General features: G+C 46.6%; 1 protein-coding gene across 3 annotated transcripts in view; it reads left to right on the top strand.

Moving 5' to 3' along the window:
* The window catches only part of Slc7a8 (solute carrier family 7 member 8), a 57,670-nt gene extending 32,627 nt beyond the window's left edge, over positions 1-25,043 (top strand). For 2 of the 3 annotated variants that reach the window (XM_031361659.1, XM_031361660.1), the window contains 8 exons: positions 9,572-9,697; positions 11,531-11,684; positions 12,229-12,352; positions 14,093-14,196; positions 18,113-18,209; positions 20,497-20,646; positions 22,320-22,497; positions 22,983-25,043. In XM_031361659.1, the coding sequence (XP_031217519.1) occupies positions 9,572-9,697; positions 11,531-11,684; positions 12,229-12,352; positions 14,093-14,196; positions 18,113-18,209; positions 20,497-20,646; positions 22,320-22,497; positions 22,983-23,140 (1,091 nt within the window). In that variant the 3' untranslated portion in view covers positions 23,141-25,043. Of the gene's footprint in view, positions 1-9,571; positions 9,698-11,530; positions 11,685-12,228; positions 12,353-14,092; positions 14,197-18,112; positions 18,210-20,496; positions 20,647-22,319; positions 22,498-22,982 lie in introns of those variants that run through there. The other variant, XM_031361661.1, reaches the window with a different exon arrangement.
* Positions 25,044-25,253: the final 210 nt, after the last annotated feature.

The following is a 25,253-nucleotide window of genomic DNA, read 5'->3' as shown; positions in this document are numbered from 1 at the left end:
ATATGTATACATATGTATATATGTATATATGTATATATATATGTATATATATATGTATATATATATATGTATATATGTTTATATATATGTATATATATATAAACAATAACAACAACAAAAAAAAAAACCTTCACATACAGCGTTCTCCTGGATCTCAGTGGCTACTGCCTAGCAGGGTTGCTAATGGCTGTGGATCAACTCATGGCTTCTCTACTGGCCCTGAAGAGGTCAGAATTCTATGGGGCCATTCCCTGCTAACAGCTGGCAGCACCTGGCTTCAAGCCCAGTCATGTTCAGCAGCCCCTCCCTGCTCCATCCCAAGGTCTCTGATCCCACACTTCTAGACAGCTTGGGTTTCAGAGTTAGTGATTTGTAGAGGACTATCATGAAAAAGATGAAACCAATTGGAAATCAAGAAGGGACAGGAATAAAGGGAGAAGAGTTAGGAATACAGGAAGAAGTGTTGGAGGTCCATCAAATAAAGCAACAGTGCATAGTGTGGCCTGGTGTATGATGGGACCTCTTTTTTTAAAAAATGAGTGTATGTATATGTACATTTATTCATTGGTCCATCTTACTGACCTGATACAACCTCTTTAAAACCCATCACTCGGGGCTGGAGAGATGGCACCTGGATTAGATTCCCAGTAAGGCATCCCACAGCTTCTTGTATCATCCCCCTTCACAGCTACATAGGCTGGCTTCTGGTTGCTCCGTCAGCATGATCCTGAGAAAAATCATGCCCCACTAGGCTTCATTTTCAGTGGAGTCTGAACCCATGATTTTGAATATGGAAGGCAAGTGCTCTGCCTTGAACTATAGTTGCAGCTTTCTTTAATTTTTGAGATAGGGTCTTACTAAGTTGGCCCAAGCTGACCTTGAACCCATACTCATAGTACACACAGGCTTTGAACTTGCATCCCTGCCTGCCTCCCTATCTCCTAAGAAGCTGGGTTTACAGACCTGTACCACCAAGTCTGGCTCGTGTTCTCTTTTTGAGTTGATGTTTATAAACTCAGGAATATTTATAAACATTTTTTAAAATTAACCACCTAAGGTTTTCAACAGCAACACACAGTTTACAAGATATCTTCATAGGATGCAATGACCTGCTTCTAGACACAGAGAGGGAGTGGCAGAGAGGTTTACTGACGTGCCTGGGCGTCCTGCTATCAGTGGCGAAGGGAGGAATACCGTGGCTGTGAGTACTTCAAGTTTCAAAGTCCTATTAGAGTCAAACCTGCCAAGTCCCTCTGAGGAAACATTCCTATCGCCTTTCCTCCAAGTTACTAATACCCACCCCTTAACACTACTTCACTCCACACAAAAGTCATTTTGAGTTCTACTTACTAGGTGTATCCTCAACTGACACCCAAAACTCACCTGCTCTTCCTCTGACCATGGGTAAGAGTAGCAGACATAGCCCTGACTGTATGTTCTGAAGACTCCCTGATCCGTATTTAAAACATTCTAAATGAAGATTTGTTTAAACTAATGACCATTGGCGTTTTGTTTCAAATGGTCTCTAGAGATGAATTTTAAATTGCCTCTTCTCTGTATAGTTTATAGTCTATAAATGACTCCATGCACTACCATGATGCTTGTCCACCCTTAAGCTCATGTGTCTTTCAACCTACTGGATTTAACCTAGAGAAATCACAGAATGGGTTCCATCAAAGTAGGTCTAGTGTCTATAGCAACACAGTAGTATGCCTAAGACAGACAAAGCAGCACTCTACCCTTAAGCTCCAGCCCCAGCCTTTTGGCTTCCACTCTTAACTTCTCTCATGACCCTTGATTATAGCTTCAGGTTAATAAAATAAGGAGACCAACAAAACAATGGATGTGAGCCAGGTATGGAGGTGCACTTGAGAGATGAAGGCAAGGAGAATCAGGAGTTCAAATTCATCCTCAACTACAAAGCGAGTTGGAAGCCAGCTGTTGTTCCAAGAGCAGGGGCCTACTGTTGATGGCCTGGCTGAGGCTCTCTCTCTCCCTGGTGGCAGAGGGCCTACTGCTGAGGCCCAGGTCTCTCTCTCTCCCCTGGGGCTGACCTGTTTGCTGCACAGTGCCTTAATTAAAAAGGAGGCAGTGTATAAATGAGTTATTTTATTGTAGGAAGGAGGAAATATGCTAGTTGAATAGAGAGAAGGAAAGGAGAGGAAGGAGAGAGAGAGAAAGGAGAGGGAGAAAGCAAGAGAAGAGAGAGGAAGAGTAAGAGAGCAAGAGGAGAAGGGTAAGAGTAGGAGAGTGAGGGAGAGGAAGTAAGAGAAAAAGAGATGAGGAGGGGGCAAACCACCCCTTTTATTGTATGGGGCGTGGCATGCCTGGCTTGTGGTCAGATGACTGGGTGTAAGGTCCAGCTAGAATGCTGGGAGCTTGAGGCATTGTCTGCCTGATAGAGCACACATCTCCTACAAGGGCAGCTGTGAGGGGTCTGGGCTGAAATCTGAGCCATGGGTCTCAGGAGCTATCACTGAACTCCTACCATCCCTTGTGAACGAATTTACTTTGCTCAGTGGGTCTCTGGGGTTCCCAGGTGGCCACACTACTGGACTCCGGCTGTCAGAACTGCCCACTGCCACACAGCCAGCCAAGGATATATGAACCTCTGACTCCAAAATAGACAAGCAAAAGGACAAAGAACAAAGGAATCATGGCTGTGGACATCCTGGCATCTAGTACCCACTTGCCTTGGTAAAAGCTAGACCTGGGATTTTAATTTTGGTTTTGTTGTTTTGTTTTGGGGGCAAGGTTATCCATGTGGATGTGAAGCTGATTGGAATATGGAGAGAATTTTGAGGAGTCCCTGGGATTAAATCAGTGGTTCTCAACATATGGGTCATAACCTCTTTGAGGGTCAAATGCCCCTTTCACAGGGGTCACCTAAGACCATCAGAAAGCACAGATATTTACATTACAACTCATAACAGCAGCACAATTACAACTATGAAGTAGCCACAAAAATACTTTTGTGGTGGGGGCAGGGGGTCATCACAACAGGAGGAACTGGATTAAAGGATCACAGCATTAGAGGGTTGAGGATGGCTGACTTAGATGGAGAAGGAACATTGTCTCCTTTGCTTTGGGTTTCTCTAAAAGAAGAGGGAAGCTTCTGTTGTCCATGGTGGGACAGTTACTCCGGAAGGAAGAACAGGGGTGATGCTTTAGTTGTGAGGTCCCAGCTAGGTTAGGCAACCAGAAGTGTTGACATGTCATCTTGCAGTATGGAAGTGTGTTACCTACACTGGCACATTGGTGACCTCACCTTCCCTAGCCCACTTCTAGAGGGCCGTGCTCCTGCTGCTGGACCCTGGAGTCCCCGTATGTCACCCCACTGCTGTTTTTAGTGTTGTTTTGGACCCGATGATTGACCTGGGGCATATGATTTGTGCGTACTCCACCGCTGAGCCTCACCCCAGCTCCACCCAGTCGCTCATTAAATGCTTTTCTCTTTGAAGACAAGTCCAGCTTTCTGCTCTTTCTGCATGGTGTCTGTTCCTATATTCCATTTTTACTGCTGCTGTGCCAAATTAGCACAATCTTAGTAGCTTACAACTCACAACTTGTCATCTTGGAGGTCAGAGGTCCTAAACTCAAGTGTCAGCAAAGCTGTGTGTCTCCAGAGACTGCACACAAAGTTGTTTATTTGCTTTTTCTGGTTTCTAGGGTCCTGCATTCCTTGGCTCATGGACCCTTTGTCTTCAGAGTCAACAACAGCATCTTCAACTCTCTTTCCTTCCTTTCTTCCTTCCTTTTCTCCCTCTCTCCCTATTCCCATCTCTCTCCCATTGCCACCCTCAATCCTCTTTTGCGGTTCTTGTCTCCCTCTTGTTAGGACTAGTATGATTACATTTGGACTTATTCAGATCATCCAGAATAAGCTCTATCTCTCCAGATCCTTAGCTGAATCACATTGACAAAGTTCCTTTTCAGTATTTACAAATCCTAAGGCTCAGAATGTTGGCATCTTTTGGATGGCCATCGTTCTGACTTCCTAAGAAGAGCCTGATGATGCCTCTTCAATGCAAAGGAAAGGGGACACTTCAGTGCTATCTAAGGATCAAAGTTTGAGGGTCAAAATGAGGCAAGGCTGGTCTTTGGGGAACAAGAATTTCCAAGCCCCCTCCATAATAGGCATGCAGATTGGCAGGTGGAGTCAAGAACACTGAATCTTCCCACACCTAGATGTTGGAAGATTAAGTACTGGCCCCTAATATCTCTCTGTGTGTATGTATGTGCGCACACGCGTGCGCATGTGAACATATGAAGGAGCTCCGAGGATAACTTAGAGCAGTTGGTTCTCCCCTTCTACCATGTGGGTCCTAGGGATGAAACTCAGATCATCGGACTCCACAGCAAACACCTTTATCCCCCGATCCATCTTGCTGGCCAGGGTTGCTTTCTAATTTTGGTTTGTTTTTCCTACCAGCACTAGGAATTGAACATAGGACCTCATGAATGCTAGTCAAGCACTCTTCTGCTGGGCTATATCTCCTCTCACATACTTTCACTCTCTCCCTTCCTCCCTCCCTCCCTCTCAAACAGGACTTTGATAAGTTGTCCAAGCTGGCCACTCAAGACTCAGAAGGTCTTCTTGGTGGTCTTTTCATATTTTTCTTTTTCTAATTTTTAACTGAGGAAAGAAAACAAGAAACAAAGGAAGAAATGAAGAAAGAAAGAGAGTGAAGAGAGAGAGAGGAGGAGGAGAGAAGGAGACAGGGAGAAAGAAAGAAAGAAAGAAAGAAAGAAAGAAAGAAAGAGAGAGAGAGAGAGAGAGAGAGAAAGAGGAGGCTGGAGAGATGGTACAGTGGTTAAGAGCACTGACTGCACTTACAGAAGTCCTGAGTTCAATTCCCAGCAACCACATGGTGTCTCACAACCATCTGTAATGAGATCTAATGCCCTCTTCTGATGTGTCTGAAGGCAGCTATAGTACTCATATACATAAAATAAATAAATAAATCTTTAAAAAAGAATGAATGAATGAATAAATGAATGAAAGGCAGAGGGAGGGAGGAAGAGAAGGAGAGAAGGAGGGGGGAGGGAAGAAAGGAAGGAAGGAGAAAAGGAAGGAAGGAAGGAAGGAAGGAAGGAAGGAAGGTGCTCAAGAGAATCAGATAAGCATGGAGTTCCACAGAACTCTAGAAACCAATGACCACTAGGAATAACTTACTATGGACAAGAACTAGAGTTTTCCAATACTTTTTCTAGCTAGACCAAAGTGATAAAGTTCACATTGATGGGGCCCCTTCCACAAGATGCCCTGGACTGGCCTGGGTCCAGTATGGACTCCCTAACACCCATGCTAGCTCTGCTCCCAACACATCATTTTGTGCTCACCATTTTTGTTTCTTTTGGGTTTAGAAGGGAGGGTGTTGAAGGGGGAGTTCAAATAAGGTCTCTGCAGCTCAGGCTAGCCTAGAGTTTATTAAGCAGTCAAGGATGACCTCAAAGTCATATCTGCCCCCTAAGCCCTAGCCTCCTGAGTGCTGGGATTATAGGCATGTACCACTATGCCTAGACTCCAGTTGTCTCTCAACTCATTCTCATACCACAGGGCCCAGCCTCAATAGAGCCTGTGTAGATGAGTGATGGATGGATAGAAACCTTTATGTTCCAAGCTATAATGCCAGTGGTCCCTGCTGAGTTGGTGAGTCTTGAGTGGCCAGCTTGGGCTACTTATCAAGGTCCTGTTTGAGAGGGACAGAGGGAAGGAGAGGCAGGGAAAGTGTGGTTTTCCTAAGTCACTAGATTCTAGGCATGCAGAAGCTGTGCAGAGAGACAGAGAGAGAACATAGTCATTGGCCAGCAGAAAGGGGTGCTGGGTGTCAGATGGGCAGCAGCAGGCTTCCTGCACACAGAAAGCCTTGGCAAACACCCAGCAAGTATTGCCTACACTCTGACCTTTCCTCTCTGCTTGGAGGCTCAGGTTTCAGCTGCTGTGAGGGAAGCTGTTCTGCTATACCAGGAGACTCAAAGTACCCTCTCTTCTCTTAGTCACATGCTGTGGTGGCCCAACCAAAGGGTGAAGGGTAAGGCTTGGGCCTGTAACATTGTTCTGCCGAGACTGGGGGTATGGGTCATCTGCTCAGCCCTAGCTCTCTCTTAGCATTTGTCTTGCTCCTGGAAGATTCTCTGACAATGAAAGGTTAAATATTAGTCAAGGTCTGAGATCTCGTGACTTTGAAGGTAACAGAAGACATCAACAAGACTACATGATAGAGCACCTGTCCTTTGGTTACCTCAGTCACCCTGAGTTTTGTAAAGAGGATTTGATGTTTTCTAGCCCAGCACACAGGGAAGGAGCCAGGTTCTCCCTCTTGTGGGTTTGTTCCACTCTGTCTTTGGTTTTTTCAAGTCCTTTCCACCCTGTCCTCACCTCCCCTTGGTGGAGATGGTTTTGTTCTGGAGGTAGGGTAGGGGGGTCGAGACCCAAGCCCCTGCTTTCTAATCCTTACCCATTCCTGAGCCATATGGCTTTGCCACGTGGGTTCTGTTTTCTAGTCTTCTTTTTATAATTCACCCGTTAGTCATTGCTGCCGTTTCTGCCTGGATCTCTGGGTACAGAACACCTGGCCCTGTACCCAGCATGTCTCAGGGCTCTGGGGAGAAGACGAGGTCACGGCCAAGTCGTTTAGTGTCTTGGGTTGGATTATCACCAGGCACGTGATCCTGAAGTCCTTATTGAATTGAGTAAGATAACCAAATGCCTATTTATCAAGATCTCTGTCTATCTGGAACATTCTAGTATTTACAAAATGTTCTCCCTGTTCAAGCACTTAAAATCCCTCATCCAGCATCATGTTTTGATTCTTCTGCTATGATAGCGGGTTGGCTAATCGTTCTTGCATGGGGAATCAGGAGTTTCTACTCTCAAAAGCCAAACTTCCCGTTACTCTTTCCACTCTGTGAAAACAACTAGGGACTGTCTCCACAGTTAATGAAATTCTAAGGGAACAGGGGAGAGTGGTGCACACTGTGGAATGCAGACCAAAACTGCAGAACTAATGGATTATGGCATTTTCTTGCTTTATTAAATATTTGTTGTGCTTCTGCTGTTTGTAGGCACTGATGATATGCTTGGGAGCTAAAGGCATGAAAAAGATAAAAAAAGAAAGAGGAAATTTTTAATATAAATATACATATTTTTAAAAGATTTATTTATTTTATTATATATAAGTACACTGTAGCTAGCTGTCTTCAGGGTGTCAGATCTCATTACAGATGGTTGTGAGCCACCATGTGGTTGCTGGGATTTGAACTCAGGACCTTCAGAAGAGCAGTCAGTGCTTTTAACCGCTGAGCTATCTCTCTAGCCCATAAATATATATTTTTAAAAAGACTGAATTTTAATGTGCAGCCCTGGCTAACCCAATACTTGGTATGTACTCTAGAGACATCTTGAACTCAGAGCAGTCCACTTACCTTAGGTAACTTGAATATGAACAGGTATCACAATGAGATATAAGCAAAATGATCTGCAATGGTTCCAAGAAAAACTGTACCTGGTCTATAAAATGTGACTGATAGAGCTTCCCTCGCAGGCAAATTGCTGGGAATCAATAAAATGACAAAGCTTCGTGGAACAGGTAGGTCTGGAAAGGTGGGAAGATTTTGCCAGTATAAAGCAATACAGGGAAGAAGATCACAGTTAGCTAATGCAGGACCTTTCTGCCCTGATGACATGTCCTCAGGGTCCAGTAAGGTTGCGAAACACTTGGAAAATAGGAGTCCATTTAAAGATAAGGTGTTACTGTAACTTAGCCATTCAAATGGAGTCAGAGCCCATGGGAGGCGTGAAAGACAGAGGTAGTCAGTGCTCTTACGGTCTTTCATGTACCTTTTGAGCTCTAGAGAGTATCCTGATCACTATTTCAGGAAAAGGAAAGCCAGGCAAAAATCAAAAATTCCCCCTTTGTTCTCAAGTACTTCGTAAGATTCATGTCTTCTCTCTCTCTCTCCCTCTCTCTCTCTCTCTCTCTCTCTCTCTCTCTCTCTCTCTCTCTCTCTCTCTCTCTCATTTTTGGAGACAGGGTTTCTCTGCATTTCTCTGTGTAGCCCTGGCTGTCCTGGAACTCACTCTGTAGACCAGGCTGGCCTGCCTGCCTCTGCCTCCCAGGTGCTGGGACTAAAGGTGTGGGCCACCACCGCCCAGCTTCTAGCCCGGTTTCTAACTCTTTAACTCTAGTTACTGTGATGCTATTTTGAGGAACCCTGGCAACCTTGACACATTGTATACATGTCTTACAGCTCTCAGGCTTATATTTTCATGTTGAAAGTTTTCACTGAGGTATGAGGGAAATGTCTCAGCAGTTTGTTTCTACTGCTTTCTAATTTTTAGTCAAAAAGATGATCGATGCCTAAAGTTTGCCTTTCTGATTGGTTAAAATTCTATTCTTCTTTTATATATAAAATGGACTATATGCCACCATTTTCCAGCTCTTTGAAAGTTTGGGGGTGTTGGAGAGGTTGGTTCATTGATCGTGTTTAGGTTGTTGAGGCAGGGTGTTATACCATAGTCGAGGCTAGCCCAGAACTCATTTTGTAACCCAGGCTGACTTTGAAGTCTCAGTAATTCTTATACATCATCTCCTGTTGGGACTGCAGGCCCTTGCATACTGGGCTTCTTAGTATGTAGCTTTAGATGTATAATAACCCCAAACTGGCAGGGCCTGCATATCCATTGGAATGGAAAAAGAAGGCTTGTATCTATATAATGGAATGACTAGTATCTAACGATGAAACCCAACTGTAAATATATCAAAATACATAGATCTTAAAGCATTATGTTTGATGGAAGAAGTCAGATCCAAACGCCTGTAATTCCATTTGTGTGACATTTTGGAAAAGACACAATTAGAGGAACAAATACCAAATTAGTGGTTACCAGTAACAGGAGTAGAGGATACATGAATACAAAGGAGCAGAACACAGAGGCACATTTTTAGAATGTTGGGAATATCAAGTATGGTGATGATTAACAATTCATCTGCCAAATCTCATCAAAATATGCTCATAAAAAAGGTGAGCTCTGACATGGATGGGTGGCACTAGGCCTGTAATTCGGACCCTTTGAAAAGAGGCTGAGGTGGGAAGACAAAAGGGTTTTGTAGTTGGTTTTTGTTGTTGTTCTTCTTTGTTGTTTTGTTTATTGCTTTAAGGTGAATTTTATACTTTAATAAACCTAAGGAACAGGAACCCCTAACCCCCTGTTGCCCTGGAACCAGTCTCAGAAAGGCAATATCCAAGATTATACTTGAGGCTCAGAGGTCACCATTAAGAGAAATAACTGGATTCCTAAGTCTTTTCTGTACCCTGATGAGGAATAAGCCTCCTGAATCAGTGCCCACACTTTCCTGCCTGGTCCTGGCCTCCAGCCCTGGGCAGGGAATGAGCGCTCTGATCAAGCTCTAATTTGAGGCATGTAATCCCCATTGTAACCTATTAACCGAGCCAAAGTTTCTGGTCACTGGGGCTGCATGTGTGAGGTTGGGAAGCCGGAACAGTGTGCTTCTGGGCAGCAGGTGTCCCGCAGTGTCTGAGGGCCTCTCTGGTACTGTCATTTCAGTGCTCCTCACATGGGTCAACTGCTCCAGTGTCCGATGGGCCACTCGGGTTCAAGATATCTTCACAGCTGGGAAGCTCCTGGCCCTGGCTCTGATCATCATCATGGGGGTTGTGCAGATATGCAAAGGTAAATGTCGATGGAAGCACGGGGCTCCGCATGACTTTCCACCCCTTGCATGGACTCACCCTGAGATTCCCGAGTAGTGACTTTGACTGGCTTCTGTTGTTCACTTGTTTGACAAAGGGGCTGAGATGATGTTTTCCTCAGGATTAGGGATGCCCACCTCCACTCCCATATGCCATTTTGCAAAGATCCATCTCTCTACACTTGCTTCAGGATTAACACAGCTAAGCAAGGACCCCAGATCTCTGGACTCAGTTCTTATTTTGCCACAACCTCAGGGAAGACATTTCTTGCATTTTCTGTTTGTACTTGGTTAATATCTTAAAATGAAGAACAGAAGAAGGGAATTTCATATATTTCAATATTGCTCATAATCTCTGGGGGAAAGCGCTCTACATTCTTGAGGTCTCTGCCAACATTCCCCATTGGATTTGATCTGTATTTGGTTTCCATGGGACCCGCAGCACTGCTGGGCTCTGCACAGCGTCACTGCCTCTTGCAGAAAATGAGATGACAAACAGGAACACCTCCTGCCTGCCCACAGCTCTGTGCTAGATATTCCCCTTGATCATTTTAATCAGCGGAATTAAGCCCTTGGAGCGGGGTGGGGGTGGGGTGGATGGATGGACATATTGTTTCCAGGAATTTAGGCTTAGGACACATTGTGCTATCTTTTCAAAGATAATGAATCCTTCCTAATCCATCCTCAGTTCTTTCTACTGATCACACAACCCTCCTTGTTTCTTATCCTAATGTTGTGTTATGGTTGTCTAAATAGCATAGCCAATTAATCTGTCTTATCCTGGCCTTATTTAATCAGCAGCTGTGGGTATATGTGATACTGGGGAATATACTCAAACCCAGGGTTTTGAACATGCTGAGCAAGCCCTCTAATACAAAGCTACATCTTCAACCCAGAAACTTTGGGCAGTGATGGCGCATACCTTTAATCCCAGCACTTGGAAGGCAGAGACAGGCAGATTTCTGAGTTCAAGGCCAGCCTGGTCTGCAGTGTGAGTTCCAGGACAGCCAGGGCTATATAGAGAAACTCTGCCTCGGAAACACACACACACACCAGAAACTTTAAAAAAAAAAGATTTATTCTACTTCATATGTGCATGTATTTTATATTTTATATGTGTAAGTGTTTTGCCTGCACATCTATGTGTGCCGTGTGCATGCCTAGAGCCCCTAAAACCAGTAGAGAACATTGGATCACATGGTTGTGAACCACCTACCATGTGGGTGCTGATAATAGAGAACCTGGATGCTCTGCAGGTACCGCAAGTGCTCTGAACTGCTGAGCCATCTCTCCAGCCCAACCCCAGCATCTTTGTTTACCAAAGGACCCAGAAGAAAACCAAATATCCCTCAGGACCTGATGGGCTATGGGCAAAGTAAATAAAATAGACTTGAACTGACAGAACGCTAGTGGTCTGTGAGAACTTATGTTTGAGTGTTGGTGGTTCTTGATGCTTTCTTCACTAAACGTAAATAATATATCAAGAAAAGTAGTCCAGAGACTGCCATTGACACTAGCTTCCCCATTTACATGAACTTTCTTCTAAATAATGTTGCGTTTTTGAAAAGGACGTTCTGAGCTGTGCTTCGAGCCTGAGCCCGTGTTTGGACTCCTGGTTCTGAGGATCCAGGTTCCGGGAGGTCCTGGACTTGGATTTCCTCTTACTCTCCTTCTCTCACACAGAAGGTTCACTGAAGAGCAGTCGAGGAGCTAGCATCTCACTTCAGGGGAGGTCGAGACAATGCATGGGGTGACCACGGGATCCTGGGCCTGGCTCCTCTCTCTGAGCAGCCTCCTGACTGTTGTGTCCACAGGAGAATTCTTTTGGTTGGAGCCAAAGAATGCATTTGAGAATTTCCAAGAACCTGACATCGGCCTCGTCGCCCTGGCTTTCCTCCAGGGCTCCTTCGCCTATGGAGGCTGGAACTTCCTTAATTATGTGACCGAGGAGCTTGTGGATCCTTACAAGTGAGTCAAATGAGCCTCGCTCTTCTGTTCACCCTTAGGCCACATGGTACCCACCTCTGGAAAAAGGAAACAGAGACTCACTTCTTGCCCCTATCCAGGACATGCCCTGGGGTACCATGAATCCACAGTTGATATCCCAGGAAACTGAACCATTTACCATCCACCTTGTTAAGAGAAGGGGAAGGATTCTATGACTGTCCCGGGGCAAGTGAACAATCAAGAGCTGTTCAGGACAGTGTGACAGAGAAGGAGCTGTCCTGGAAAGTCTCGGCATTTTATCTGTTTGGGGCCAGGCCCAGCCTTATATCATAAGACAGCAGAAAGGGTGCATGGTCCAGATCTGAGTCAGGAGATGATAATCAGGTGAAACATATTTCTAGACCTAAACTGTTCCATTTCCTCTAAAGAAACCTGCCCTACCTGAGTCAAAATCTACCTCCCAAATAGAGGAACAGCCAAGAGACTGCAGGTCTAGGCTCCTGAAGTTCCCCAGAAGAACACATCCCTTGTACGGGCTTCCCTCTGACCTCCTCTCCCTCTACAGGAACCTTCCTAGAGCCATCTTCATCTCCATCCCACTGGTCACATTTGTGTACGTCTTTGCTAATGTCGCATATGTCACTGCAATGTCCCCCCAGGAGCTGCTGGCCTCAAATGCAGTTGCTGTGGTAAGAAATTGCTCAGGGGTTCCAACCCAGAATGCTGATGTTGATCTGCCTGTTTAGCCTACTTGCTTTTCCCTGATCCAGGGCCTCATGGAATGGGAAGTCATCCCACCTCCTGAGGCTGAAATCTACATGCGTCCTCCGCAGGCTATCTTCCAAGTGCCCAGGAGCAAACTAGTGGCTGGGTTGGTTCCAAAACAGCTACCATGGCTGCCTGAGAAGTTGCCACAGAGTCTATGTGTCCTTTGGTATCGAAGTATCTAATGTCTTAGGGAACAAGTTCACTGGCTCCTGTAAGCTTGCAGATTATGTAAGACAGACTTGTCCACATGGAAACATGTACTGTACAAGACACACTGATTCTCTCTGTTCTTCTTTCTCTGGCAATCAAGCACACTCAGACAAACTGATTGCTCTCATCAGGGAAAGTTGGGGATTGAAGAGCCAACGATGTGATTCTGTAGTAAAGTGCAAAGCCCTGCGTTCCATCCACACATACATATGCACACATAGACACCACACATATCCACACGTGCACACACATAGACACACCCACACATGCATATGAATACATATGCACACATAGACACCACACATACCCAAACACAAGTAAATAGTTTGGAAATCAGAGTGATTTGTACTCTTTGGACAAAGAGATCACAGAACACCAGCCATCTGAGGGAGGCCCGGGAGCCATGCTGTGCCTTCACCTCTCTTCAGAGCAAACACTGTCCTGACTTGTCTCAACTTTGAAAATAAATATGCGCTGCCACGTCCTGTGGCCACCTCCTCCTAAAGCCAGCAGCCTCCAGGCACAGCAGGACATCTATTCTAGATGTCACCTTCCCAGGCTTGTGCTATAAGCATGACTCAGAGACTCTAGAAAGGGTTCATCCCTAAACTATATATACACATGTATATGCATGTGAAGTCTCATCCATAAATTTGCAACCGCTTCTTTCTCAGCTGAAGAAATAGCCAGTTGTGTCGGGCTGTAGTGCCGCGTGCCTTTAATCCCCCAGCATTCAGAGGCAGGCAGATGCAGATCTCTGAGTCTGAGGTCTACAGAGTAAGTTCCAGGACAACCAGGGCTACACAGAAAAAAACCTGTCTCAAAAGAAAAAGAAAAAATAGCTGGTCTTTGTCTCCCTACCATCATAATCTGCTTTTGTGAAATTAGGAAGTCTGACTAGGGTTCATTTCTGGTTTATACATGGGAAACTAAAGCCTGAGAACAGCAAACCCAGGACTGAGACAATAGCTCAGTGGCAGAGCATGTGCTTCACATAGGCAAGGCCTTGCGCTTGATCCCAGCACTGAAAAAAATAAAAATAAGTAAGTCTTGTTGAAGGAGGGAGTAGGAACTGAAACTGCCTGCAAGTCTGTGAATCTCCCTGTGTAGAGACATCTGTAGTGTGCACAGGGTGGACTTCTACTCTTGACCCCTCCATTCCCCCCAATGTACAGTCTGAGGTAAGCCATAGGTCACTGAGTGCCTCGGTTTCCTCATTCAGAGGCAAGGATAAATGTTAGCTCATGACTGTTATCACCACCATACACTGACCCCTCAGCTAGCTAACCCACAGCATATCCCTTTGGCATGACAGTCTGGGCCCGGGCTCTCAAGATTAGCCAGAGAGAGTTGACAGGGTAGGTGGGAGACAGGCAGCCCAATAGTGAAGAACAGACTGGAATGCGATTTTACCTCTTTGTCTCCACTCATTTCTTGTTTTTCTCTCTCAGACTTTTGGAGAGAAGCTCCTTGGGGTCATGGCCTGGATCATGCCCATTTCCGTTGCCCTGTCCACATTTGGTGGAGTTAATGGCTCCCTCTTCACCTCCTCCCGGTGAGTACTTGCCGAGCCCTTTCGGGCCACTCTTCTGTCCACATTGCTCTGTGTGTATTTGATGGACTTGTGTGTCGGCAGGGTTCTGTGCAACCTCCTGAGTGGTGGCTTTGTAGGAGCCTGCATGTCAGTGTGGGTGCTGAGGGGGTCTTGCTGCTTTGGGGGTGACCTATGATATGGGGCGTGCAAGGAAGCACACCTTGCTTTGGAAGAAACAGAGCTATTGTAATATCTTGGCTACATTCCTAGAGTCCCCTCTCCCCTTGTCTGGACATGGGCTACTACCAGCCAGAAAGAAACCCTACTTTGAAAGAAACTAAGAATTCTTGTGCCTGAAACCTCTAGGTCTGGCCCCTCATGAATGTCTGGAGCCAGACTCTACCTGGGAGAGATCCCTTTGAGTGTCCTGAGAAGGCAGGACTACACCTTACTCAAGAGGCAGGTACTGTGGGAGGCCACAAGGCTTGAGTAGGAAGGAACAGAATGGAAACTTTCATCAGTGCAAGAGCCAGTAGCCACAACCCCAACCCAGAATTCCTTGGCAAGCCAGAAACATGAGTGGGCCCTGGAGCCTTGCCCCATATACCCAGGGATCAGGCCCCTCCTTTATGCCCCTTCCTGCCATCTCTAGAATGGACCTCTGGGTGTATGCGTGTGGAAGGGTTATCATTTGTGTGGCCCAATGGGTTTCTGTGCCCTGGAAGCTCGGTCCTATTCAAAAGATAAGTCTGGGCCCAGCTGTCTCCCTTGCCACCGGACACATCACAGAGATATTCCAGTGAGATGACAGAGACTGCCATGTTCCCAGAATCCAGACCAGTCAAGAGGGAGTGTGGGTGTCACCCATGATGGAGGAGAACACACACTCACCCGTAGCAACCTCGTGTGCGTGTTACACAGGAACCGTGGCTACCTGGAGGCCCTAGCAGAGGGCGAGCAGTGGAAGAGCCCTGACCCATGAGACTCCCTGAGATCTGTTGGAGGAGAGTGGCTGGCTACAGTCACTTTAGTTTGGGGTTTGTCCCTCAGGCAGGCCACGTAGTGGTCTGCATGCATGCAGCATTAGTCACGTGTGCATGCAGGAGGTGCCAGAGGTGTGGCCTCCTCTCCCAAGCCACCTCAGCTCACTGACTACTCTCTTCTGTCCTTCCTTCCTTTCATTCTTTTTTGTCCCCATGTTTGAATCAGATGGTCCTTGCTGAGCAGGCTGGGAGTGTATACGTACATGCGTACGTACATACGCATGTGCGTGCGTGCGTGCGTGTTACTTAGCACCATCATATTCTCCATTGTCCCCTACTTGGGATTGTTTCTTGTGACATGGGGCTGTTAGACCTGGACAGTTAGTTATACTTGGTCCTGGCTGTATATAGAGGTTATGCATGAGAGCCTGACTATGTGCATATGCATGTGAGCCTGACTATGTGCATGATGAAGCCGACCAAGCCCCCAGGTTCTAGTACATGAGGCTGTGCTGGCTGGAAAGGACCTTAGCATGAAGAAGAGAGGGGCTGCATGGTCTGTATGAAATTAGGGATGCTGGCCTGAGGAGCTCATGGTGACACTGCTTATGGGTACTTGGAGTCACAGCAACCTCCCGCACTTCTAGCTGCTGCTGTCACCACATTCCCCACTATATACAAAGCATGGGGTGGCAGTTCTCTTAGGCCAGGTATGGGAGCATTCACCTCCCATCTCAGCCCTTAGAAGACTAGACCAAGAAGGCTGAAACTTCCAGGCCAGCCTGGGCTACAGATAGCAGAAGTCTGTGCGCTGTCACGTTGTCACCTTCCTCTCATCCATTAGGTGGCTCAGCAGGTAAAGGTGATCTGCATTTGACCCCAGGAACCCAACTCACATGGTGGCCTAAGGGAACTGGCTCACACGAGTTGTCTTTTGACTGCACGAGTGTGCCTCAGCTAGCACACACACACACACACACACACAAATATGTAAATCACAAATGAAGTTGAGCTTTTTTTTTCCTTTCCCTTTTTCTTTTTTTTCTTTTCAAGACAGGGTTTCTCTGTATAGCCCTGGCTGTCCTGGAGCTCACTCTGTAGACCAGGCTGGCCTCGAACTCAGAAATCCGCCTGCCTCTGCATCCAAAGTGCTGGGATTAAAGGTGTGCACCATCATTGCCCGGCCAGTTAAGCTTTTTAAAGAAAACAGATTATTAACGCTAATATGTAATAACTGATGGTAGTTACAGAATTGTTTTTGTTGGTGGTGGAATTTTGAGGGGTTTTGTTTTGTTGTTTTGTTTTGTTTGAAAGAGGCATAAAAAGAACAGAGGGAAGGGGTGCTTTCAGTTTTGCTCTTTCTGTGAGTCTGGGTCTCTCCCTGTCTTCCCCACTATCTCCTCCTCTCCTAAGGGTATATACTACCCCCATTTTTTAGACTTTTAAAAATCGCTTTTTAATGTGTATGAATTTGCCTGCATGTGTGTCTATGAATCATGTAGGAAGAGGGTGTCAAGTACCCCTTAAACTCGAACTGCAAATGGTTGTGAGCCACCATTTGGGTGCTGGGAATTGAACCCAGTTCCTCTGCGAGAGCAGCAAGTACTCTTAACCACTGAGCCAGCCCTCCTACCCTCTCCCTGTTTGTGAGACAGGGTCTCATAAGTCTGGCCTCAAATGGGAAATCCCCTCCCTCAGGCTCTGTGTGCTGGGTTCACAGGCGTGTGCCACCACGCCCAGCTTAGGATCCTGGGTTTAGAGTCTGCATTTTTGCTTGATGTTGTATTGTGAGCATGTTCTCACATAATCGTTTTCTTCAGAAACATGCTTTTGAGTGCTGAAGGGATGGCCCAGATTCAACTCCCAGCACCCACACGGCGGCTCAACCATCTGTAACGATCTGACCCTCCTGGCCTTCACCAACACTGCTCAGCGCAGTACACAGACATACATTTAGACAAACACCCATACACATGAAGTAAAAAGCCTAAAAACATGTTTTTTTTTAACTTCACCATTTTCAATCTTATAGATATATCCTAATTTCTTTAACCAATGTCATAATTTTAAGCACCCAGAACACTGGCAGTTCAGCTCTTGCCAGAGCTTTTTTGTATGTGTGTGTACCTTTCAACACCTCTGTATTAGGGTTTTTGGGTTTTTTTGTTTTTTTGTTTTTTTTTAAGAAGGCTTCTTGCGGATAGAATGCGTATCTCTAAGGGTACAAATTTTAGGTGCAGTGTATATACAGTAAATTGTACAAATTTCAAGTGTGATTAAGAAGTTGTGACAGTTATGGACACCCAAGAAGCCACCCCCCAGAACTTTCTTCAGTGTCCCTCAAAGGTTCCCACCTGTGTTTTTCCAGTCCATGGCCTCTTTCCATTCTCACAGAGGCAGCTAGTCTCTGGATATGATAAGAATGCTGTTACAGCAGTGCACAGGTGGCTCAGAGCTGTGTGCCAGGGAGTCAATAACCCTTAAGGACAAGAAGTTTCTTACGTAAAGGAGAAATGCAGCCAGGCAGTGGGATGGACCATAACTCCAGGATTAAGGAAGTAGAGGCAGGAGGAGCAGGAGTTCAAGGCCCATCTTGGCTACAGAGAAGATCAGGGCCACATGGGCTTCATGGAAATGTGTCTCAAAGATCCAAAAACAAAAAATAAGGGCAGAGAAGCTGTTCCTGTGGCTTTGTAGACATGGAGGGTGATTCAGAGTGACATGACAGTGCCCTGAGCCAGCTCCACGCACCCCGGATCTGTGCACCTATCCATTGGCTGCCTCCGGTTTGCCTGTGCCTGCATTTGTGAACGTAGGGTGGAAAGCGTGCACACAAAGGCAGGTTCCTAGCCGGTGGAGGGAGCTGCTGTGTGGGTCAAAGGAGGGCACAGTGAGGGTAGCTCTGCCTAGTGGTTCACAGGCTATCCATGCTGACCGACTTTTCTCCCTGCCAGGCTGTTCTTTGCTGGAGCCAGAGAAGGCCACCTTCCCAGCGTGCTGGCCATGATCCACGTGAAGCGCTGCACCCCAATCCCAGCCCTGCTCTTCACAGTAAGGGGTCCCCCCACCCACCCCACCTCCCCACCTACTCACCCCCACCCCCACTGCTGCCAGCCTTGCGCAGATCCTTCCTTCACTTTGTGCCTAGTCTTGGTTGGGATTCAAGCTATCTGCACGCCCATATCTGCTACCCTTCCCATCTAGTTCTACATTTCATTAGGCCCTAGCTAAGTTAGCGCATGTGGCCACTGGCTTTATGAATGTCAAGGGATATAATTAGGAAAGATCCTGAGTCTAAAACACCTACAACTCTCAGGCTGACTCATTTTTTTCCTCCTGTCTTGTTGGCTCAGACTGAAAAGACTTGGAATGCCAAAGGCTCACAAAATTGAGGCTCTGCCCCTGGGCTTACTGGCACGTGCTCCCACAGGGCACAGCTCTAAGCCTCTGCCAGTCACTGCATGGCTCATCCTTCCCCCAACCCCACCAACTTCCTGCCCAGGGTACTCTGTCAGCCTCTTGGAAAATGCCATCAAAATAAATCTAGCTCAGGGTACACCTGATGAGAAACACAGACAGGGGAAAACTTATAAGCTGAAGATGGACAGAAGGCAGCTTTGAACAGGGAAGAAATGGAGTTTAACAAGAGAGCAGACTCTCCCTGTGGGGTCGTGACTCCCACAGGGGTGGCGTGCCAGATATCCTGAATATCATATATTTGCACTGCTATTCATAATAGTAGCAAATTACAGTTATGAAGTGGCAACAAATGATTTTTAATAATTTATTCTTATTTCATGTGCATTTGGTGTTTTGCCTGAATGTATACCAATGTGAGGGTGTCAGGGCCCCTGAGATGGGAGTTACAGACAGTTGTGAGCTGCCATGTCGGTACTGAGAATTGAACTCGGGTCCTCTGGAAGAGAAGTCTTAACTGCTAAGCCATCTCTACAGTCTACAACAAAATAATTTTATGGTTGGGAATCACTACAACTTGAGAAACTGTATTAAAGGGTTGTGGCACTGGGAAAGTTGAGAATCACTGATTAGAGAGTTAAAAGACAGAGCAAAGACTTTTCCTCATTAATTTTTTTGAGTTGATTTTATTTTCTTTCTGAATCTTGAATAAAGCTTTACAAATTACATTGAACCAAACATAATGGCACACGCCTTTTATCCCAACACTCAAGAGGCAGAGGCAGGCAGATCTCTGAGTCTGAAGCCAACTACTTAGCAAGTCCTAGGCCAGCCAGGGCTAAGAAGAGTGACCCTGTCTCAAAACAACAAATACAACAACAAAAATGACGTTGATCCCCAAGAGAGGCGATCAGAAGTCAAGGTAACAGAGCTCCCTGGGAGAATTCCAGAGCGTTCAGGTGCAGTATGAAGGTCATTTTGATTGGGTAGTTGCAGAAGCAATGGAAGGAGATAGTATTTTCCATGAGTCACTCAGCTTTTCTCAGCTCTGAGTTGTGATATTACCGCTGCAAGGCAAACACAGGGAGAATCTGACCTGGTCACCATCCGATCTCATGGGAGAACTAAGCCTTGCATTCATTGGCCTCCACAGATTATCAGAGTAGAAGGGCTTAGTTCATCCTGAGAGAGCCACAGAGATGATTTTGAAGTTGGAAAGTGAGTTCCATTGAGAAAACCTCATAGTGATGCTACAGGCTTAAATGAGTTTGTATTTGTAGAATGTTAAGAAAACAACCTGCCTATGTTAGTGTTTAATCATTTTTTAAAGGGAAAAATGAAGTAGATCACTCAGCCAAGAGAAAATGGTGAAGAGAAAAACGAGGCCTTACTTATCAGTTAACAATCTCCCTAAGGGGTCAAAAGATGAAGAAAAATAAATTAGCTTGAGCCATAATCGAAAGTGAAATATGACTAGGTGAGAGATGCCCAGAGCCAGCGAATGTCCAACCCAGGCATGTCCAACCCAGGTATCCACTCTGAATGATTATTCCCACACTGTAACAGTGGTTACATACCCACATTTTATCATGTAATAAGAGGGAGTTCTTAGCCAGATGTGGTAGCACAGACCTTTAATCTCTGCACCCAGGAAGCAGAGGCAGCTGGATCTCTGTGAATTTGAGGCCAGCCTGGTTTATATAAAAGGCTCCAGGACAGCCAGAGCTACATAGAGAGACTTTGTCTCCAAAAAAGCCAGAAAGAAGTTCCTGGAAGGAAAGGTATAACACAAGATGGCTGAAAGTCTTCCTCTTGAGATGTCCACTAAAAATAGCACACCTGGCCTAGAGGGGAAGAATAGCCCCTAACCTGTGAACATCTCCAGGTTCCCAATGCACTTCCTTCTCCTTCGCCTCAACAGTGCCTCTCCACCCTGCTGATGCTGGTCACCAGTGACATGTACACACTCATCAACTATGTGGGCTTCATCAACTACCTCTTCTACGGGGTTACGGTTGCAGGACAGATAGTCCTTCGCTGGAAGAAGCCTGACATCCCCCGCCCCATCAAGGTAAGAGGATCTATCTGCCCTGGAGTCCCTTCCTTTTCTCTACCGAATCAAGCTGTGATGCAGATTGAACCATCGTGGCTCTTGGCCATGTGTGGGAGGACAGATGTTTCCTTTCTTCATCCCTAAGTCTTACACTATACATAGGTGGTTTCCAGGATTCTCTTATCTGTCCTGTTCCTCCAACATCTGGATTCACGATACTATGCCTCTATCCCAAAGTGAGTCTCCTTCTGTCTTCTTGTAGGAATTCTAGCCACCGGCCAGATGGGTACCAAATACTTCCTCAGTTGGTAGAGTATGAGACTCTTAATGTAAGGGTGGTGGGTTCGAGCCCCACATTGGGCACCAGTATGCAGTTGTAAATATTTAATCTCAGTCAGGAACTTACCCCACCTTTGATCATTCAGTTCCCAGATAAAAGACTCAAAACATTTATATTTGTGATAAGCCTTTAAAGCACTAGATCTGGGCAGGTGTCTACCCTCTAAGCTATTAGTATCTACTTCTTATAAATAACCCCGAGTTATAACTTGCCATGTTCCATCTAGGCCATTAACTTCAATTGTCCAGCCCTGTGGTCATGATTTTATGATTCACCTACCCCATGGCATCTTCTCCTCTCTCCACATTCTTCTCTTCTCCCTCCTGCTCCTGCTTCAGGCCCAGGAACCTAAACCACACCTACCCCTCCTGCCCAGCTATAGGCTATAGCTATAGGCATCTTTATTCAATCAATAGTTTTAAATTAAGGAGGAAGGTTACATAATATCACTTGATGTGTGTGAAAACTCCCTTGTCCCTGGGGGCAACTAGACCTTGGGGACCAGTATTTATTTAGAATTACAGTACATAGCAACAGACTGAACCTCACCATCTTCTTTGAAGCTTTCCAGCCTATGCCTACGGTCCTTGCTTTTCAAAGCCCCAAGACTAAACACAGGTTCAATGAACACACAAAAAAAAACTGAGCTAGGAAGGGAGGTGGGCAGCTGAAGCAGCTGCCTCTAGTCAGGAATCGTCTAATCAGCACATGGTCAGCAAGAAGTCAAGCCTGTGTAGCTGATGTTTCCCTTTGAACAAAATGCAGCCAAGGTCTTAGCCTGCCTTACTCCCTTTTGGCTTCCCGGTCTCCTTGGGACTAAGCAATTTTCCCTTCTCCAATTGCTTGAGAGACATATAAATTGAGGCTGATCCTAGTGTGAGTGCTGAGCATTGCCATGGTATATTCAGATGAAGCCTGGCTCGGGCATGGGAGTCCAAACAGATCCAGGTCATTTCCTTCCTTCCTCTCCTCCTGCCCCTAAGGACCCCTGCAAGTGTGTGCTAATCTCCTAACCAGATTCCCAGCTCCTGGCTTCTCTGCTGCCATAGGCACTTACATGAATCATGAGGCCTTATCTGACCTCACGTGGGAAGGGCATGAACAATAAAGATCCTTATTTCCCTGTCCCACTGCCCAATTTCACCAACATCTGCTGCTGCAGCACCTAGAGGGGCCTGGGTTAGGGTTAGGGTTAGGGTTAGGGTTAGGGTTAGGGTTAGACCATAAAGTGTGGGACACAGAGCTGATGCAGCTCAGCCATTTCCCTCAAGGGTGAGGGTGAAGAAGAGGGTTCTCTCCTCCTGATAGTCCCTAAGAGCCACATAGCTCACAGAGCTTCTGTGTTCCACAGATCAGCCTGCTGTTTCCCATCATCTACCTGCTGTTCTGGGCCTTCCTGCTAATCTTCAGCCTGTGGTCGGAGCCAGTAGTGTGTGGCATTGGCCTGGCCATCATGCTGACGGGAGTTCCTGTCTACTTCCTGGGTGTCTACTGGCAACACAAACCCAAGTGTTTCAATGACTTCATTGGTAAGTGGTGACTAGAAAGAGGTCCTCTTGGGAAGGTACATATAGCAGTCTGACTGGGCAGCCATACCAGAATCAGGAAGCCAAGGTTCCCCCTTACTTGAATCCACAAGGCTCACGATTCAGGGCCAGGAATGAAAGATGTCTTCCAAAGGCCTCTAAGGAGATGAGACCAACTGGCCTCTCCACACAGACCTCAGACAACCTACTAGCTAGCCACCAGGAACCACTACAGTTTAGCTGGAGACTAGTATAGACCTTGGAAATGGGGGCAGGTGATCAGCGGGCACAGAGAAAGTGCAAGGCTAGTGTCTGGATGAACAAGAGGCAGCCTTCAGATAATGCAGAATATGGACAAGCTGGTTCCAAAGTCACTTGCTGTTCTGAGGTAAAAGTTGAGATGGAAGAGCTGCCCTGAGTAGGGCCCGATTGGTGGGGCCAGCAGCATGCTACCACTGACCCAGCTTCTGTATTGTTTCCTTCCACAGAATCCCTAACCCTAGTGAGTCAGAAGATGTGTGTGGTCGTGTATCCCCATGAGGGGGACTCGGGGACCGAGGAAACAACTGATGACGTAGAGGAGCAGCACAAGCCCATCTTCCAGCCTACTTCTGTCAAGGACCCCGACTCAGAGGAGCAGCCCTGAAGACTGCCAGCCTTTAACTGGCCACTCCTCCCTTCATCTTTTCTGCCCTGTATCCCTGCCTAGGTCCCCCTAACACACACACACACACACACACACACACACACACACACACACACACACTTCTGTAAGGCAGGGGCCAGACCTGGGTGTCCACAGTGAGACATTCTAAACCAAGACCCTGACCTTTGTACCCAAAGAACCTGCTTCCAGCACCAAGGCCCACAGTCAAGGTCAGTGCACTGGGGCCTGCACACACCCTAAGGTTTAGAGAAGAGTGGAGGTGCCATCAGTACCCTACAGGGCCCTTCCTCCTGGGCCCATGCCTGTTAGGTGCCTCTAAGAAACCTGGGTTCACTATTATTTCTTCTCCCTAACCCTGAGCCCAGGCTGAACTTCTATTGGAAAAAAAGGTAGCAGCCCCAGCAAGTTAGCTGGGGAAGACAACTCAGATTGCCACTGTTAAGTCAGCAGGAAAGACTCAGATGTGGCTTTATTCACCAAGGAACCAAAAGGCAGAGGTTCACTTCTCTTCCGCCTTCTTCTCCACTCTGTACTACCAAGACTCCACTGCCCAGCCTCCACCACTCTCCAGAGCGTTCCCTTTCAGGATGCCTCCTCCCCACTGAGCTAAGAACCAAGGAGGATGGCCCCACCCCCAGCTCTAAGCCAGGCTTGTGGAATAGGTAGGGGAAGACTCAGACTCCAGAAGCCAAGCCCCGCCCCCACCCCTCCCCTGCCTCCTATCCCCTTGTGGTGCCAAAGCTCCCTGAAGCCAGAAAGACTTCTTATATTCAGTCTAATAGACATCTCTGTCTTAAGGGCAAAGCGACTCTGCTCCTCCCTGTCCCCCTGTATGAAAGAGTAGTAACCCTCTTATTCCAGCAGCTCTTCCCACCCACAGCTCTGCCTGCCATGATCATCCCTATCCTCCCCTGGACCACGGCTCAAGGACCAGGTATGAAGGATCCCCAAGTCCTTCAGGCCTGAGATTAGACTCAAACCAGCCTTAAGTCATCTCCCATCCAAGAACTGGGCCTAAAATGCTCCCTGTTTCTAACCTTCAGGGCAGACCTGACGTTAAATCCTTCCCTGGAAGGAAGGGTGCCTTCCCCTTTCCCAGAGGTGCTCATCTCTCACCCTGGGGAGACAGTGTTGTTGGCGGGAGGTGGGAAGAATGTTTTCTGAAGGCCAGTTTCTCTCCCATCCCACAACTCAAACAACCCCACCACCGTTCTGCCATCCCATCTGGGACAGAATGGCACTCACTTTGGAGACCTCAGAAAAGCCCCTTCCAGGAGAGCTGCTGGCCTGTGCTGTGCAGGAAAGTGACAGTGTTTGCCTTCTTCTGGCAGCCTCCTGCTCTGCTTAGGACAGGATCCTTTGATCACTGGGCAGAACCCTAACCCTGCTCCATCTACTCAAACTGGAATATCCAGGGGCCTTTTCCTGGCCTTTGCCAGCAGGTCTCCTGATTTCCCACCTAGCTCACCCTATCCCTAACTGGTGAGAGGCTGGGTTTGGGCTGAATTATGCCCTTCAGAATACAGTCCAGGCAGGCTGGGGGGCTTCTGGGGGACCAGGGACCACCCCTCTACCCCTTTCCTTTCATTCCTTCAGCCTGTAATTGCCCCCTCCTTGAATTATTGTCTCTCTCTCTCTTTTTTTTAAGTGGATGCCTTACTTTTTGGATAACTATTTTTGAAGCTGGTATTTCTATTTCTTTTGGATTTTTTAATGTATGGTGGTTTAGGGGCAGAGCTAGAACCTTAATAATCTGTCACTGAGTTCATTTAGATTTCAAATTTTATTGGTTTGTTTTATGGAGTATTTTCTTTTCATGTAATAAAATTCCAAATGGGAATGAAGCAATGGAGTTAATAATCATAGTCAGATAACATCTGAATCACAATCTGTGAGCATTTTTATTTAGTCCAGAATCCTTCCAGGACAGCATTCCTGAAAGCCTTGATTGTCATACCTCCCAGCTGACCTAGGGATATGGAGCCTGTCCCTTCTGTTGAATCCTGAAAGATTGCTGAGTTCCCACTCTGTGTGCCATTCAGGAATCCTGCAAACAAGTAGGAAGTAAAGCTCATCGCTCTCCAACAGTGAG

This window comes from Mastomys coucha, unplaced genomic scaffold, assembly GCF_008632895.1.
Source record: "Mastomys coucha isolate ucsf_1 unplaced genomic scaffold, UCSF_Mcou_1 pScaffold9, whole genome shotgun sequence".
NCBI lineage: Eukaryota > Metazoa > Chordata > Mammalia > Rodentia > Muridae > Mastomys > Mastomys coucha.
This window is presented reverse-complemented; position numbering and strand designations above follow the sequence as displayed.